Raw genomic sequence first — 16,825 nt, 5'->3', positions numbered from 1 at the left:
ATGTGTCTCTTCAGCTGCCTCACTCTCTTGAATCCCTTTCTTACTATTTATTGTCCTTTTCGACACATTTTGTGACCTTAAGCTGTAGAAGTCCCAAGTTTCAGTCCCCGTGACTTCACCGCATCGTCTGTAAGCTCCACTTCCATTTAATGCAACTGTTTTGTTCTGTTGTTGGGTCTCTGAACTCAGATCAAAGGTTGGATTTGGGTTTTTCTTACAGGTTTTCACAAAGGGTGACTTGCTTCTCTCGTCTCTCGACTCTCTTGTTGAACAAGTGCCTGTCTGAACCTTTAGACTCTGCTGAGAAGATTCAGGCAGAGAGACCTTGTCCTTGTTGGTCTTGCATCCTGGTGAATTTGTGTCACTAGCATTGTCGGTCTTCTCCCTACTCTTCTCTTTATCTCTCCCCTTTCTGCTTCTTTTCATTGGACTTAAACTCATCATTTCTGTGCCAGTCTCCACTGTCTCCTTTGCCCTCGTCATACCCTCATCGTTGACTCCGATGTATCTCTTCACTGGAGTCGACATAACGCTCAGGCGTTTTGCCCCTTGTCCATTTATTCCTTCATCTTTCATTTCTGCTGTTGCTTTGGGGTTTGATGGTTGATCTGTCACCTCGCTTGCCTCGCTTTTTTGAATCAATGTCCTATTATGTTCTGTCCTTCTCAACCCATTTTGTGACCTTGAGTCCCAAGTTTCCGATCCCCTGACTTTAATCTGTTGGGCCTCTGGGCTCAGAGCAAGGGTTAGATTTGGGATTTTCTCACAGGTTTTCACAGAAGGTGACTCACGTATGTCATCCAGTGATCCCTCCTCTGGTGACTCTTTTATTGGATGAGAATCCGTCTGAACTTTTGGACTCTGCAGAGAAGATTCAGGTAGAAAAACCTTGTTCTCGTTGGTCTTGCATCCTGAAGAATTTGTGTTATTAACATCATAGGCCTTCTCCTTACTATCCTTCGTATCTCCCCTGTTTCTGCTTCTTTTCATTGGACTTGAAACCAGCAGAGTCGGTGAGTCAGTGTCACCCTCCTTCCTCCTTCGCCAGGACTTGATCTCACCCTTAGCAGCAGGAAGAGGCAGCACCTTTTCCTTAGTCATCATGCTCCAAGTTCTTCTCTTTAAAAAACTAGACATTTGCATCCCTTCCTTGTTTCTTTCCCCCTCACTCAACTTTTTCTCCTCTTGTGGGATGTGGGTTAAAGCATCATTTTCTGCTCTAGTGTCAGTGCTCACACTGGGGTTTTTCGCCTCACTCTGTTCCCCTTCCTCCACTTTGAGTTTCTGCATCTCTCCTGAGAGCTCTCGATGTTCCTTCTCTCCAATCTCTGAAAATTGCTCTGCTGCTGTTTTTGTTGCATGTCCCCACTCTTCAAAATTGCTCTCCTCTCTTTTAAATAATTGCCTTTCTCCAGAGGACCGTCTCCTCTGTTTTTCGTACAAGCTCTCCGGAGTGTTTTTTGCTGTTTTCTTGGCACTCCTTTTACTGGGTTTCTTCTCCTCTACTCTCTCTGTTGTGAATTCATCAATTAATCTTGCTTTCTCTATACCTGACAGCCTCTGACTGCGTCTTGTTTTTGTCATTCCCTTGAGATTGGTCTTACTGTCTTTACTCTCCTCCTTCCTTTCAAAAGTCATATTAGTCGTCTCTTCTTCTCTTGCTTTAGTAACTGTTTGCTTTTGCATCGCAATGTCTTTTCGCTGCATTTCACCTTGCTGTCCTGCCCCAAGTTCAGAGGATGCTAACACTTTGGACACTTGCAAATCTTTTGGTGGCTCTACTGTCAGTTTTCCTGACACCGAAGCTGATGAATCGCCATCAACTGGGATATCACAAGGGTCTGCATGGGAATCTGCCACAAAGGATGAATCGGCTGTCACAGGAATTGCCTCCAGGCAAGAGTTGATGTTTTGGGGGCAACATTGTTCCTCAAGAGGTGCTTTCAAAGCCGGGACACTCAGACCTGGACGGCCGGCTGACTTTGGTGAGGTGGCAGCCAACGAATCGGCTCTGAAACTAGGTGCAGGATCCTTGAGGACAGTGGTACGAGGGTCCTTTTTTGACCCTGAATCACTGGAGGTTGAGCGGGACTCAAAGGCAAGAGAATTCTCAGATAGAGGTCCTTCCTGAAGTTTTTGGGACGTCTGAGCTGACTGTGTGTTCCCAAGGTCTGGGAGGGATGTTGAGGCATCTTTTGATTCATCCTCTGTGGCTGCAAGTTCTATTACCAACGCATAATTGTCTCTGGCCTCGAAATCAGAGGCAAGGCTGGTATTTGGGGAGGTATCCGCAAGCAACCGCAGAGACGAAATAATGCAGTCCATCAGGGAGCCGTTGGGATACAGAGGAGATGTGGCATTAACAGGGTTATCGGTTGGCAGTGGTTCATCAAGAGGGATTAAGGTGAGGAGGGGAGAACATCGAGTCCAATCTTCTGTTGGTCCTATATTTCTCAGAAGTCCATCGTAGTTTGGATTTGTGTCAGACTGTGAGCCCAGAGGATCCAAAATGGGTGCTTGAGCTCTTGGGAGCAGCGCAGGTTCCTCAACAAGCAAAGTCGCCAGGGGTATTTCTTCAGTTACAATAGTAATGCAGTTGAAGTTGGCAGGAGGTCGACATGATAGCTGCTGCTGGATCATATCCATGAGCTGTTTACCAAGAGAAAAACAAAATAAGAAATTACTTTATTGGCCTTTTTATCCGTTATAACACAGCAACAAGTCACGGCTACAAAAATCTTGTTATTATATTACCTCTTGTAAAAGAGGCAGCGACTCTGTGTTTGGTGTCGACCCCAACTGAGAGAAAGAAGAAATTAAAGAGACACTACAGCAGTTTTTAATTTCACTTTCATAAATTTGGGGAGCTTTTGAGGGACAGAGTTAAAAAGCAATCTCCAATAAACAGAGGCTGAGCTATTATTTTATTCATTAATTTGAGCCACATCCCAAAACCCTGTATTCTACACCGAATGACTTTCACTGTCGCAGACACATTTTCCAATGTTAGAATTAAATCTGGTGGTCATAAAACTCAGTCCAAGCTGTCTTAAGTCAGTCTTTTTCTTGTCTTGATGTTCCAACAAAATCGAACATGTTTAATATTGTAAGTCTAAGCTTATGCAAATATTGAAGAACTGCTGCAACACTAGACAGGAAGCAGCAAACCAGGTAGATGGTAAACACGAAGGGGACTCAAGGGAGGCGCAAGAACGTGAACAAGTCTTGGTTCTGTTGTACTGTGGAAAAGGAGGACAAACTGGTAGAGCTGTGGAGCGAGCAAGAGTCAGTTTTTAATTTGGTGTATCTGATCCACCAATCAGCACTTATTTTAGTGAGGAATCTTAATTTTTGAAGTCGTTTGACTCTCATTCCCACGTTCTACTCCCACTAAACCAACGGAGACTGGTAGCAAGTTAAGGTGACAAAATCCATAATGTAGCGTTTGTATGTTAATACAATTTATCCATCTGGATTATACTGATGCCAAATTGACAAGGATATTCTCAATATGATGAAGTTTGGTACCATTTTCCACTAAATCATCTCAGAAAAGAATCTAGTTGTAGTCTTGCAAATAGCGACCCTGCAAGATCCCTAATATTTTCATATAATGAATGATTAAAACATTGTCACATTGTATTTAGATGTGAAAGGGTGTCAGAGTTCAGGCTTCCAAAAGTTTTTTACAAGTCTTGTAGACACTAGGTAGGGATTAGATAAAGTTATTAACATAGTCCTTAAGAGGAATATTTAGTATCTTTTCATCCAACAGTGAGATATTAAAACATAGAGCTGATTATTTGCTTTTGACCCCTCACCCCTATAATGACATGAGTAGCTGGCAACAGATGGGAAATGTGACGTCACTTACTGGACTGATATTGGCGTCCGCAGAACGCTGATGCTCCTGAAACGTCATCTGCAAAAACAGAACTCACATTAGTATTTTTAAAATGCTGAAATTAGCTTGATCTTCTAGTCCTGGATCAACCTCCTGCTCACAAGGCAACAAAACACAACATTTACAGTGATGACTATTGTGTTATCACCTCTTGTCGTTTCTCCAGTGCAAGAAGGTCACTGGGCTCTGGGTCTGTAGAAAGAAGGGAGTCCAGGTAGTCTGTGTCCAGTATCAGCTCCACCTGAGGGACGGAGATGAGCAGCGATTGAGATGCAGTGAGAATAAGACATTTTCTTTCACTTAATACACAGTAGTTACTCATGAATTGACGTTTGTTTTTCCTTCAACAACGAGCACACGTGGTTAGGTTCAGGAAAAAAGAACAGGGTTTGGCTTAAGGATCTTACAAGACACAAACACCGCTCTCTAGGGTGAAAGTCTGTGTTTGTTTTACCCTCTCGCCCGCCCCAGTTGGACTTTGGCCACCTTAACTTTCGTTCTTGTCCCACCACATTTTCCACCGGGCAGCGTTAAACTACAACTGCAACCGGCCGGATATCATGCCAATGTTAATGGACGCTATTTTCTATTGGTTTCTGATGCTGCCCAAGCACTGGATTTCCAAGACTTCGAAATGAGATCCTGTTGCAGTGTGATTCAACGTATGTAAGTTAACGAAATGCTTGAAAATGCAACAAACATATTGATGGAATAACAGTTGACATATCCTGTTAATGCCACTGATAACTTACATCTCTGACAAACTCCTCATCATTGCACAGTTCATCCAGATATTCAAAAAAGGGGCCACTTTCTATCTCTGGTCTCATCTCTTTATCTTCCACATTTTCATTTTGTTCGACCTTCACGCTCTCCTGGATCTGAGGGAAGCCAGAACAAAGATTTGGGTGATAACAGTGCATTAGTTTTGCAGTAAAGACATTATTTTGGACAGTTTTGTTCCATGGTAGCCTATAATCCGTAAGATTTCCAGTGTATACAAATTTACAAAACATTTAAATTTTTGGTACCTTTGAAAACATTTAGTAAATGGACGATGAAGTTATCTATCTCCTACATGTGTTTCTAAAAGTAATCATCTTTTTCCCCCATATTTTATCTTTGAAAAATAGTAGCCGACCTTGGGACTGATGGAGTCCAAGATCATCATGTACTCCTCATAGGCGAGTTCTGCCAGTGATTCTTCGTCCAAACAGAGTAGAGATCCCATATCCCATATATCATATTCATTGTTTCCTTGTAGTCTATCCCTGTTGGTTGTGTAATTCTTCTGATGTTCTTCTATTGGAAAGACAGTAAAAGGATTTTAAAAAAGGTAGATAATAGGCACAAAACATCAGTTACAACCATTTTCATTTGCGTACACGCATAGTTACAGTGCTAAGATGCTAATTTTTAGCAGTTATGTTAAAGGGACCTCAGGATTTAAAAATACATATTTTCCTCCTGTCTGTAGTGCTGTTTGTCAATCTAAATTGTTTTGGTGTGAGTTACCGAGTGTTGGCGATAACGGCCATAGAGATGTCTGACTTCTCTTGAATATAATGTAACTAGATGGCACTCAGCTTGTGGTGCTCAAAGCTCCGGAAAAATACATTTGAAAAACTCAACAGCAATGTCTCTTTACAGAAATCATGACCTGGTTACTCACGATAATCCACAGACCTTGTTGTGAGCTGTTTCATGTAGGAATTATTTTCTTTCTACCGAACTACACCTGCCAACTGTATCACCGTGCAGAAGGAAGAGTGCATCTACTCATGGATGTGAAAGTACGAGATGTAAACATTAATGGTGTCCTCCTCACTTATTTTTGCTTAATTTTTTGCTGAGTTTGTTGTTCTTTTTTGGATTTTTTTTTTTTCGGATAATTTCTATTTGCTTAATTGTAGTTTTCTTGTTTGTTTTTGTTCTTTTTTACTTTTCTTTTTGGATTACTTTGGGTGCAGTTCCTTAGTTAATAGAGTTACTTTGAATCCTGAACAAAATGGTTTGACTTCTTTAGGAAAAAATGGTGGAAAAAAGGCAAGAACTGTTCCACAAATTGCAGGAAATAAGTAAAACGGTGACAAGAAAATGACCAAAAAATTGTAAAAAGAAAAAAAAAGTAAATAGATTAATTAAACAAAACTTAAATTAGCTTAAATTATTTAACTTTTAAAATTATGTAACAGAAAATAAATATAATAAATAAATATGAATTCAATAAATAAATAAATAAATAGAAAATAGAAAAAAATAGAAAAAATAAATATAAAATAAATATGTATTCAATAATATTCAATATCCAATAAATACATATTCAATTTAATTTCTAGATTTTTTAAAGGAAATTTTCTTTTCTTTTTTGCTTATTTTCACATTAGTTTCTTGTCTGCTTTTGTTCTTTTTTTAACTTTTCTTTTTTGGCTTATTCTCAGGTAATTTCTTCGTTAATAGAGTTACTTCCTGTAACTTTAAAATCTTACTGATTTTCAGGCCATTTCTTGAGTTGCTCATTGAAATCAAGGCCATTTACTCAGGTTTCAAAGGGTTAAAGTCAGAGGGGTTCATCCTCTGGAGTAAAGTGGTGGTCCTGGCTAAAAATTGACCTCCATGTCCCCTCCTTGCCAATCTATACAAATCCTTGATCTCTGACCTTCTGACTTGGCCTGCTCTTGAATCTGCCCTCCTGATTCAATGACCTGCTGAGCCGTTCTCCAGACCCTGGGGTCAAGATAATGAAGTCAGATACAGTATCACAAGTGTTTGTAAATGCACTATAATGTAGTCTGCTGTGTGTCCCTCACAGGTCTGGACTCCAGGGCTGCTGGACGGGCACTGCCAGTGGACACACGCACCAGCTGGGACGAACCTCAGGCATGAGGAGCTGAGAACAAGGAAGTGAACTGCTGTGGAAGAACTCTGTCAGGCTGCTGATGGGAACCCAATTACTGGGACAAAAAGCAAAGCTGGAGTTCGGCGTGGAGGTGATGGGGCTCATGTTGAGCCAGCAGGAGTCTTGTGGAAACCAAGGGGCGACTATGAGGTCTCGTAGGAGGGGTGAAGTCTGGAGGCTGGGCAGAGAGGGACAAACACCTGGCAGGACATTCAGGACATGGGGTTGGATCAGGCTCGGGATCACATGCTGCACACATTGCTGGTTTAAGTCCCAGAGTGTCCATGAGGTGTCTTCTCTTTGATCAGCGCTCCACTGGGGCATCTCTGCAACTCTCATCAACACAGATTCATACGTCATGAGATGAGGTCCTGATGAAATCTGTTCTACTCGGCTGATGATTTCACAGCACGTCTCTGACAGCGAGTGAAGGTCTACTTCCTCTTGTGAAGTGGAAAGCAGTAGGTGATAATGTGGGGAGAAATTAGATAAGGACACGGATCCCGACTGAGTGCAATCAGGCTCTTCTCTGTCATTTAGAGATCTCAGGCTGGGAAACATCCTTAATCTCCGTACGTCTGCGGCTTGAAGCTGTCAGAGGAAAGTGAGATATTAATCCCAGCAGCTCCAACAGCAAAGACATCATGACACAAACCACATGTGAGAACCGTATGTTTATTTAAAATGTCTTCAAAGCTCCGGCAGTGTTTCAGAGTATTTCATAATACTATCCTCTCTGCAATCACCAGAGCAGCTGCTCAGAGTGAGCTCAGTTTGCTTCAGGGCAAGAAAATAAAGGGTTTCTTTTAACTGCCTGAGAGCTACTGGGAGAAAAATCTAGCAAATTGAACCAAAAATCAGCTGTGACCGAAATCAGCTGAAGGACTGACCAAACCACACCTGCAGGACATGTTTCACCGTTTGAAACCTGAGCAAACTGGCTTCATTTCTTTCAGGAACATGGGGAGAAGGTAATGAGCAACAAAAGAAGAAATGGCCCAAATATTTGCAAGAAATTGGTCAAATTAAAAACAAGAAAATCATTTTTAAAAAAAGGCTTAAAATTATAATAATTCTGTGCCATAATTTCAAATGTGTCATAATGATAATATTAAATTTTCTTTAACTTTTTATTTTTTTTCCCCTTTTGAATAATTTTCTAAATCTATTTTTTTTTTTGCAATTTGTGGGACATTTTTTTTTTACCAAGTTATTGGAGGAAATTGCACCAATTTGCTTAAAGGTTCAAAGGTTTACAGTAAATACTTGTGAAACGTGGCTGAAAGCAGCAGGAAAAGTGATGTCGCTTCAGGTTTCAAAGTAAGAAACTACATGAGAAAAGTTAAGCAAAGTTAAAACAAAAAAGAACAAAACCAAACAAGAAAATTGTGAAAATAAGCAAAAAAAGAAAAGAACATTTCCTTTAAAAAAAGATCTCGACATTAAATTGAATACATATTTATTTAATATTGAATATTATTGAATACATATTTAGTTTCTATTTTTTATTCATTTGTTTATTTTCTATTTTTTTCTATTTTCTATTTCTAATTTCTATTCATTTATTTATTTATTCATATTTATTTATTATATTTATTTTCCGTGACATAATTTTAAAAGTTAAATGATTTAAGCTCATTTAAGTTAAGTTAATTTACTTTTTTTTTTTCTTTTTACAATTTTTCGGTCATTTTCTTGTCACAGTTTTATTTATTTCCTGCAATTTATGGAACATTTCTTGCCTTTTCCCCCATTTTTTCCTAAAGAAGTCAAACCAATTTGTTCAGGATTCAAAGTAACTCTATTATTGAACAGAAAAGTCAAAAAAATAAAGTGTTAGGGAGTCGTGAGCTTCATGTAATTAAACTAGTAGTGTAACTACATTTTGCAGTAGCTCGCTGGCAGTTTAACTACATTCATATTTGCATGGTGATTCCAGTAGCTAGATTATTTTTTGCCATTTTTCTGTGTAGTTAACGACTAAAACGAGGGGTGGGAGTCACCCCCCTGGTATGATGTTATCACAATACTAAGGTCATGATATAATATTACTGCAATTTTTAATGTTTTGCAATAACAAATATTGCGACATGTTGCAATTTATGACCATATTTTGACTGCAAACTAAGAAAACAAATTGTCAGCACCTGTTTCATGTAATAAGATAAAGTTTTCGGTTTGTTCATCTCACTTCAGTCATTTTTATTGCAGCAAAATAAATTTACTGAACTGCAAATTATTTTATTATTCTAGGCTACCAAACGTTTAATTTGAATTAATAATTTATAAGATAAAATATCAATACTCGGCATGTGTGTATTGATACATTATTGTGATACTATACTGTGAAGCTAAACCGACTGTGATGAGATAGAAATCTAAAAAAAAAAAGCTATTAGTTAGGCTACTGACAGCTGGGATTGTTTTGTCAGATTACTGTGTTAATTTCAAGGCTATAACAATAAACTTTAATGTCGTGGCTCCTGGGTCTTCATCATGATGAATAGTTTAGTTTATCTGCTCTCACTGTCGAGCACACGTGCTTTCTGTGAGATTCTGGAGTCATCAGGCTCATATTGTCCCTGATTTATACAGTATTTGTCATATGTCTTGATTTAAACAGTTTTTAAATGATTGACAGAATGAATAGTTTCCATTAAATGACATTTACACTACATAAGCTACTAAAACATTGTATGCAGGTGCCTGTCACCAACAAGTCACACTTATGTCAACACTTCTGCAAACCTTCGATGCCAAATGACAGCTCTGTAACTCTGTCCATAAACTATTATTTTAACTATCAGAGACAAATAGGAGCTACACATTGTAAGGCAGTCAAATATTTTCATAGTGCTTACCATTCATGTAGGTGCTGATTATTCCTCAGTCAGTACAATCAGTTTGCATCTGCTGTAAGTTTGAAAATCAACATAAACTGGACTCAGGCTGATTTGTTTTCTTACACCTGAAAGTTCTGTTCATGTTAACATTTAAACATCATACAGACTTGTCAGTGAAAATCTACTTCTGTTTAAAAATATAATTATTTATTTATTTTTTACAGTATTGCTCCTGTATTTTAAAGTGTGTGCACTGATTCAAATGGCAACCATTTTTTTTTATTCTCATGTTTGTGTTCAGGAAGCTAACTTCTTATTATTTAACTTATTTACTCCTATGCTTTTAATGTATGAAGTGGCACAAAATGCACATGTGGTTGTAATGATGAAAGTTATTGATGTGCCAGGTGATATTTAATTGTCACTTTTTTTTTTTTTTACTGTTTTGTTGCGTAGATAAAAATTTTAAAAATGCATTTTAGAGAATTCTGCTTATATTAAAAATAAAAATATTATAGGCTGTTTTTTAAATATAATATTACGTGTGAAAAGCTCCATACGTAGGTCACGTGATGACAACTGACCACCTCCATAGCAACTGGGCAAACTTCATCCCGGTGAAGACCACACATGTGACTGAAAGCTCCAGAAAGTGGAGTTTTGGTTAATAACTTCTATTTCCAAACTCAAGAACAAACCCTCACAATCAAAAGCGTTTTATTTGTCTCACATACAACTTGGAAATTTCCGTTTGTGGCGTTTAACACGCTGTTATATTATAAAACACAATTTCCCAGGATGCCGAGCGCCCTGAACTCTACACCGGATATCCGCTTTGCTCTGAGGGAGGAGAAACTCCGCTGCACGTGGATTTCAGAAGGAAAAAAAGCGTGTTGCTTGCAACTTGTGTGATTTTGTCGCTATAAAACAACCTCGTCGACATATTTTGAAGCTTTAAAACAAGTTATCGTCGAGATGTTTCTGCAGTTTTACCTGAATGAGAACGGAGACAGAGTCTACACTTTGAAGGTAACGTTAGCCATGTGTTTACTTCCTCCAACTTTACTCTGTTTTAATACAGTTTACTTCCTTTGTAAAGTAGTTTCACCTCAGTTTAAATATGCTCTGGTTCTTATTTGAAGAAATAAAACTCATTCCTCGAGCTTTAAATGAACGTTGATACACGTTATTTTGAGATTAGCTAGTCAGCTAGCAGCTAGCTATCTTGTTAAAATCAAACACAAACGTGAATAAAACGGTAAGAGGGCTTTTAAAGCTTATCATAAGCGATATCCTCAGACAGTGTTGTCTTTAATAAGGTAAAAAGTATTAAATGAAATGAGCCAAAGCTGACAGAATAGTCGGGTTGCAACTGAAAGTTATTTTAATTTTGTTTGCATGTCTAAACATTCATATAAATAGACACTACAAGCTGACAGAAACCATGTTTAGCTTTATTAAAAAAAAGCTGCTTGTCATATAATCTGTAAAACATGCTACATATGTCAGTGCCATGATATAAAGATGATAGGCTCTGGGAATACATTGATATCTCCACAGCATCCTGTACTTTGTAATCATCTTATAATCAGATTCTTCTTCATGCCATCACATAAGGATTTCTCACATGGTTTTAGAGTTGAGGCAAACGACTATGACTGAAATAAAGACTCACATTGCAAACATCACAAAAACTTTGAAGTCAGATGTTGAAGTTGTCATAATTAACACAACATACACACACACAAGCTTGGCATATAATTTATTGCTACATTACAGACTTAAATGGAAGTTATTACATGCAGAGTAAGTTATTGTAATTACAGAACAACACGAGAGCAGAAACAAATTGTTGACTGATACACTTCATCGATAACATATTTTACTGTAATCAGTTAGTTGTTTGAATCAATTGTCGGGCAAAAATGCCAAACATTCTGTGTTTCTAGCAGTTTTTTCTTTGTTTTATGTCATTTTAAATAAACTATTTTGGGGTTTTGGCCTGTTGGTCTTCAAAAATTAAATAAATAAATAAAATTTGGGGGAAAAAAGGGATTTGAAGAGTTTGTGAAAGGCACATGTGGCTATTTTCTCAAGATTTATATAATAAATTATTAGTAGCCCTTTTTAAACAGGAATTGTGCAAATTTGCAGGAAATCCCAATCAGTCTTTTTTCAGCATTGGCAGTATAAAAACAAAATCAGGGAGTGCAGCAAAATGCCACCTACCTACTTTTGTTTATACAGAATGCGCCTTTTTCGGGGCAATGGGGGGCGTGAGCAAGTAACAAAACGTGTAGCTCAGTGTGTGACGTGAACAGTGATGTGGGAGGGAAGCCGCGGCTGGTCAGTCCTTTGGCGATTCATAAATTGGCCCGTCCTTCACCGTCCCTGTCATCTGACGGTTAATGGCCTCTTTGTTTGCGAGGACAAGGAGGGCGCGCAATTCCTTGTCTCCCCAGTTGCTCATCTTTACAGTGTCTGTCAGGTTTGCGTTTCCCTCTTGCTACTAGCTGCTCGCTAATTCCTGCTATCAGCTGTTTCCTGTTTAACTGCCGCCAGTGGCTCGCACATGCGGCGTCATCAACAGCTCCTCCCACAAGTCTTCAACAGCCCCTGCCATGGCGGAAGGCCACCTCGGTCTTTTTAAACCAAAAAGGTTCTGCCAATATGACTACCCTACGAGGCGGAAAATTGGGCACCTCGGATCAACTCGCCAATCCGGCTCTGTGTGTCTAAACGCTGGCAGCTTGCCGGCAAAACGGCCCAACATTCGCTGGAAATCTGGCAGTGTAAAAGGGGCTAATGAGTTAATCAAGAGAATTCCGGACAGACTTAATTCTAATAAAATTTATACTTGCAGCCCTACAATATACAAATAGTACATAATAATAATTATATGTTATCGATAGATACCTTTTAAGACACAGGCAAAAGATAGAGAAAATAACAGCAGAATAAAAAAGTCAACGAGATAAGGAATAAAGTAACATAAAATATAATAACATAACAGATAAATATTCAGCAAAAGAACATGTCATTCAACATTCATTTATGTTGCACCCTTTACACCCTTTTACTTACTAAAGGAACAGTGTGTACGATTTAGGGGGATTTAGAGACACCTGGTGGTGAGGACTGCAGATTGCAACCAGCTAAAACTTCTCCTGGTTAGAATTCCTTCAGTGATCATTGTTCAGGAGGTTTATGCCATCAGCTGAATTATCCAGAGAAGTCTCTTCCTCTCCTAAACACCAAGTGATTTTAAACCTGTTTCTACAACACTGTTCAGCATGTTGGAGATAGATCTCTAGCCTAGCACCTGCAAATGTGTGCTCACCTTTTTCTCTGATAATTTGAGATCCAGACATCTAGGAGTTTTTTTTTTTAACCAGGAGCCAAATTATCCAAAGAGATTGCTTCCTCTCCAAAAAAATAAAAATGGACTGGGTTATTTAAACTGGCAAAAACTCCAAATGAAGCATTTTCACATTAAAAATCAGTCTTTTTTCCTGACACGCTCCTCACAAAGGGGCTGCTAACTATGGTGGCAGACATGAAAACATGAATGGTCCTATCTAGAGCTAGTGTTTGGTTTGTCCATTCTGGGCTACTGTAGAAACATGGAAATCTCTGAAGATGAGGGCCCGCTCCCTATGTAGATATAAACGGCTCATTCTAAGGTAATTAAAACATGATGAGTCGTATTTTCAGGTGATTATACACTTAAGAAAACACACTTATTTTATTCCATATCTGCAAATATATCCCCGTAAATCCTACAAACTGGACCTTTAACACCACAAAGTGGTTTTGTTGATCTGTTGTTGCCTAAAAAGACTTTAAAATGTTCTCCAAGCGCTGAAATCAAGTGTTTTCTTTTCTCTTTCCTTCTTCGTCACCAACAGAAGATTAGTCCTGATGGGCAGCCCACCAGCTCAGCCCACCCGGCTCGCTTCTCCCCAGATGACAAGTTCTCCCGACACCGGGTGGTAGTGAAGAAACGCTTCGGCCTTCTGCTCACCCAGCAGCCCAGACCTGTCCTGTGAGAGAGAGAAGTGGAGAGATGGAGGCGAGAGATGGAGGGATGGATGGAGGGATGAAGGCGAAGATGGGACTGTAAAGCAGAAAGTCAAACAACACATTCAGGATCACAACTTGTGAACGTGCGACCAGGACTTGTCCTCAGTTTCACCCAAATGTATGGGGCTGTTAATGCTCAGTTAATGGTCATCAGCTGTTGATGATATTATGGGTCTTCTTTTTATTACTGCTATTTGTTGGTATTCATTTAAGGATAATGGGATCATTTTGTTTTAATGCTGAATAAATGTTTTGATAATGGTTTATAATGGTTTGTGTGTGTGCATAAATCCAGCTGGATGACAGATTAAAGAATAGAAACTGTATAAACATTAAAAATGCAGATGCTTTCATACAAAGCATGCGGGCGTAGTGAACAGTTTTATGAGTAGCCCATGACAACAGTGTGAATCATATGTCACGGCCTTCACAGTCACTACATTTCAACCCATTTAAGTCTCCTTAAGAAATACACAAATTACAGAACGCCTCCAAGTTTTGTATTACATATTTTTGTGGTAACATGCACTGCAAAAGATGTCATAATTAGATTTTTATGATAACGGGGGGAATGCTGCTGTTATATTTTATATCCTGCATATGTTCCGATCAATGTTGACTTCTGAAAAATTCCCCCGATGGAGTAAAATAAAGAATTTACTCACAGGATTTAAGGAACTACACATACACATTAACTTGGTGGAAGAAGTAGGCTACTCAATTTTTTTTAGTAAACTAAAACACCACTGTAAAAAAAACCCTACTTAAGTCAAAGTACAGAATTATCAGCAGCAAAAATATATTTAAAGAATCATCAATTTATGTACTACTTCTGCTACAAAATGTCCACAGGGACTCATATATGATGATATATCACGTTATTGGATTGTAAACACTGATGCAAAAATGTGTAAGTGACATTTTTTGGGGGGGCACTTAAAATTGTATTTTGTAAGCTAATCACAGGCTACACTTTTTAAAAATGTTTTATAATACAGCTGCAAGATAAATGTAGCGGAGCACAACTATAATGTAGGATAAAACGGAGATGCTCAAGTACATATACCAGGGGTGACACTACTTTGTACCATTAATCCGCTTTACTCTCATATTTCTATTCAAACTGGCAGTAACGTCATCATTATTACAATTATTTATAATATATTATTGAATTTAAGAGATAAATTCAAAGCAAGAAGCACTAGAAAGCTGTTAAAACCGAGCTTATCATTGTCCAACCTTTAAAGACTACATCTACCACCAGCGTCGGCCGCTTGTTCGTCATCGCGCATGCGCCGGCCGTTGGAACGACGGCAAGTGAAATAGGACGAGCCAAACGCGCTCGAATGTTTTTTTGTTGGGTCGGTTGGACAAAAAAAAGTGCCGAGAAAACCTGGGAGAGGAGCCAAATTTTCCCAGATGTAACTGAAAACAGCCATATGGTGGAAGCGTCCTTTAACGGGAACTTGAGCCAGGTATGCGCTTTATGTGACTAACGTGTACGGTTTGACATTTTTCAGTGGGCGGTTTGTCGCTGTCAGTGAAATAGCTGGAGGTCCGCGGAGTTTATCAGCAGCATGGCTAGCCTCTGGCTAACGTTAGCTTCGGCTAGCTGCACCGACTGGAGCGAAGCGCCCGAGACCACCTCACCCGACACAACCCCCGGGTACCTACAGCTACCCAAGTGATGGCTCAGCGCCTGGCTTGCCGCTATCCATTACGTGACGCTTTATTAGCACGGAAACCACAACTTCACTAATAACAGGCTAATTACTCCACCAGTTTACCCCATATCAACTGCGCGACTCTGTGATTTTAGCCGGTTTCAAATGCGTTTCTGAGCTGAACCCTGAAACCGCAGCTCCAGACAGATGCCGCATTCCCCCTCACGTGAAAATGCTCCACGCTCAAGTCGAAACATTTACTCCCAATTTGATTATAACGACAACAACGTCAGCTCCTGTGCCTGTATTAATATCGGGAGGTGTTTACTGACCGGTTCAAGCCAGAATTATTATGGCTAGCTTAATTGGCTTACAGTGGCAACTGAGTGGCAGTTAGCAAGCGAGGATCACTATCAGCGGGGCTTTGCTTAAGTTGCTGCTCGGGACTAATTAAGGGGATGTTTATCCTAATGAATGAAGGCGTGTTTGGCTATATGTGTGTCCCTCTGGGTCATATTGATTACAGCTGAATTAACGTGACTACTCGTGACAGCATTGACAGCTAGGTAAGACTGCATCATCTCCTTGTTTTGACTTTTGTTATACATAATAACTGCGACAGTATTTTGGGGTTTATACTGGTGCTGTGGTGCGGTATTTTGAGTTAAGGGCTGCTGATTAACTGTCTGATGCATATGCTGAAAAACCTGTAACTTAATGTGAAATAACAGCTGCATTACAACCATTTACTCATCATAAAACTCAGATAAAAAGTCAGAAATTATGCAACACACACCCTTAAAACACCCTTTAAGAAACAGGAAACATCCTTTTCTAACAATATGTATATTTTTGTGCAAGGTGATATGAGTTTCAGCTCACATATTAATTTCACATCCTCCAAAGGAAGTTGTTTAAGGTGTTAGGGAACTACACTTGACCACTTTGGAACTACAGCACCACCTCTCCTGCTAATTTGGTGCTCTGCAATATGCAAAAAGACAAGTGTGACATTTGTGTAACCGAGCAGCAAAACAACCCTCCAGCATGCAAAAAAAACATCTTAAATCAAAAAAGCAAAAGTCAGTGCTGAATGGCCATAAAAAAGAACAAAATGTTCAGAAGCTTTCAAGCTGGATTAGTCCTGCTTACACCAACAATAGACAGAAAGAGGAAACTTGAGGTTTTATAGTAATCACGTCTGTATTAGCACACGAGGAGGAGGGAGCAAATGTGTGCAGTTAAAAAAGGAAACACCCTTGCCTCATGTGTCACATGTGTTGCGATATCTGTGCCAAGGTATTGATAACACACCATGGGAAAATGCGCCTAGATGTATCACCAGGTTTGTGTGGCTGGAACAGTGTGTTACAGAGTGGAGATGTTTGGGAGGAGATAACAAGAGTGGGGAGATTTGCATGTGTCCAGCTCA

At 39.2% G+C, this 16,825-nt stretch overlaps 2 protein-coding genes across 4 annotated transcripts in view; both read left to right on the top strand.

The window, feature by feature from the left end:
• Positions 1 to 10,454: 10,454 nt before the first annotated feature.
• On the top strand, positions 10,455 to 13,998 carry nop10 (NOP10 ribonucleoprotein homolog (yeast)). Its single transcript, XM_049568168.1, has 2 exons — positions 10,455 to 10,675; positions 13,555 to 13,998. The coding sequence occupies exons 1-2, from the start codon at positions 10,622 to 10,624 to the stop codon at positions 13,693 to 13,695; spliced, it is 195 nt and encodes a 64-aa protein (XP_049424125.1). The 5' UTR covers positions 10,455 to 10,621; the 3' UTR covers positions 13,696 to 13,998.
• A 1,062-nt stretch (positions 13,999 to 15,060) lies between these two features.
• LOC125883629 (solute carrier family 12 member 6-like) overlaps positions 15,061 to 16,825 on the top strand; it is a 40,527-nt gene continuing 38,762 nt past the window's right edge. For 2 of the 3 annotated variants that reach the window (XM_049568068.1, XM_049568066.1), the window contains exon 1: positions 15,061 to 15,204. The gene's annotated coding sequence lies outside the window, so the exon portion shown is untranslated. Of the gene's footprint in view, positions 15,205 to 15,247; positions 15,960 to 16,825 lie in introns of those variants that run through there. The other variant, XM_049568067.1, reaches the window with a different exon arrangement.

This window comes from Epinephelus fuscoguttatus, linkage group LG23 (assembly GCF_011397635.1).
Source record: "Epinephelus fuscoguttatus linkage group LG23, E.fuscoguttatus.final_Chr_v1".
NCBI classification, from domain to species: domain Eukaryota; kingdom Metazoa; phylum Chordata; class Actinopteri; order Perciformes; family Serranidae; genus Epinephelus; species Epinephelus fuscoguttatus.
Note: the sequence above shows the minus strand (reverse complement) of the source record. Positions and strands in the feature narration are given on the sequence as shown.

Excerpts from the sequence above, each read along its gene's own strand:
- nop10 (XM_049568168.1), top strand. The coding sequence starts at position 10,622 with ATGTTTCTGCAGTTTTACCTGAATGAGAACGGAGACAGAGTCTACACT. Across the intron at positions 10,676-13,554 it reads ACAGAGTCTACACTTTGAAG|AAGATTAGTCCTGATGGGCA; the intron begins GTAACGTTAGCC and ends CGTCACCAACAG.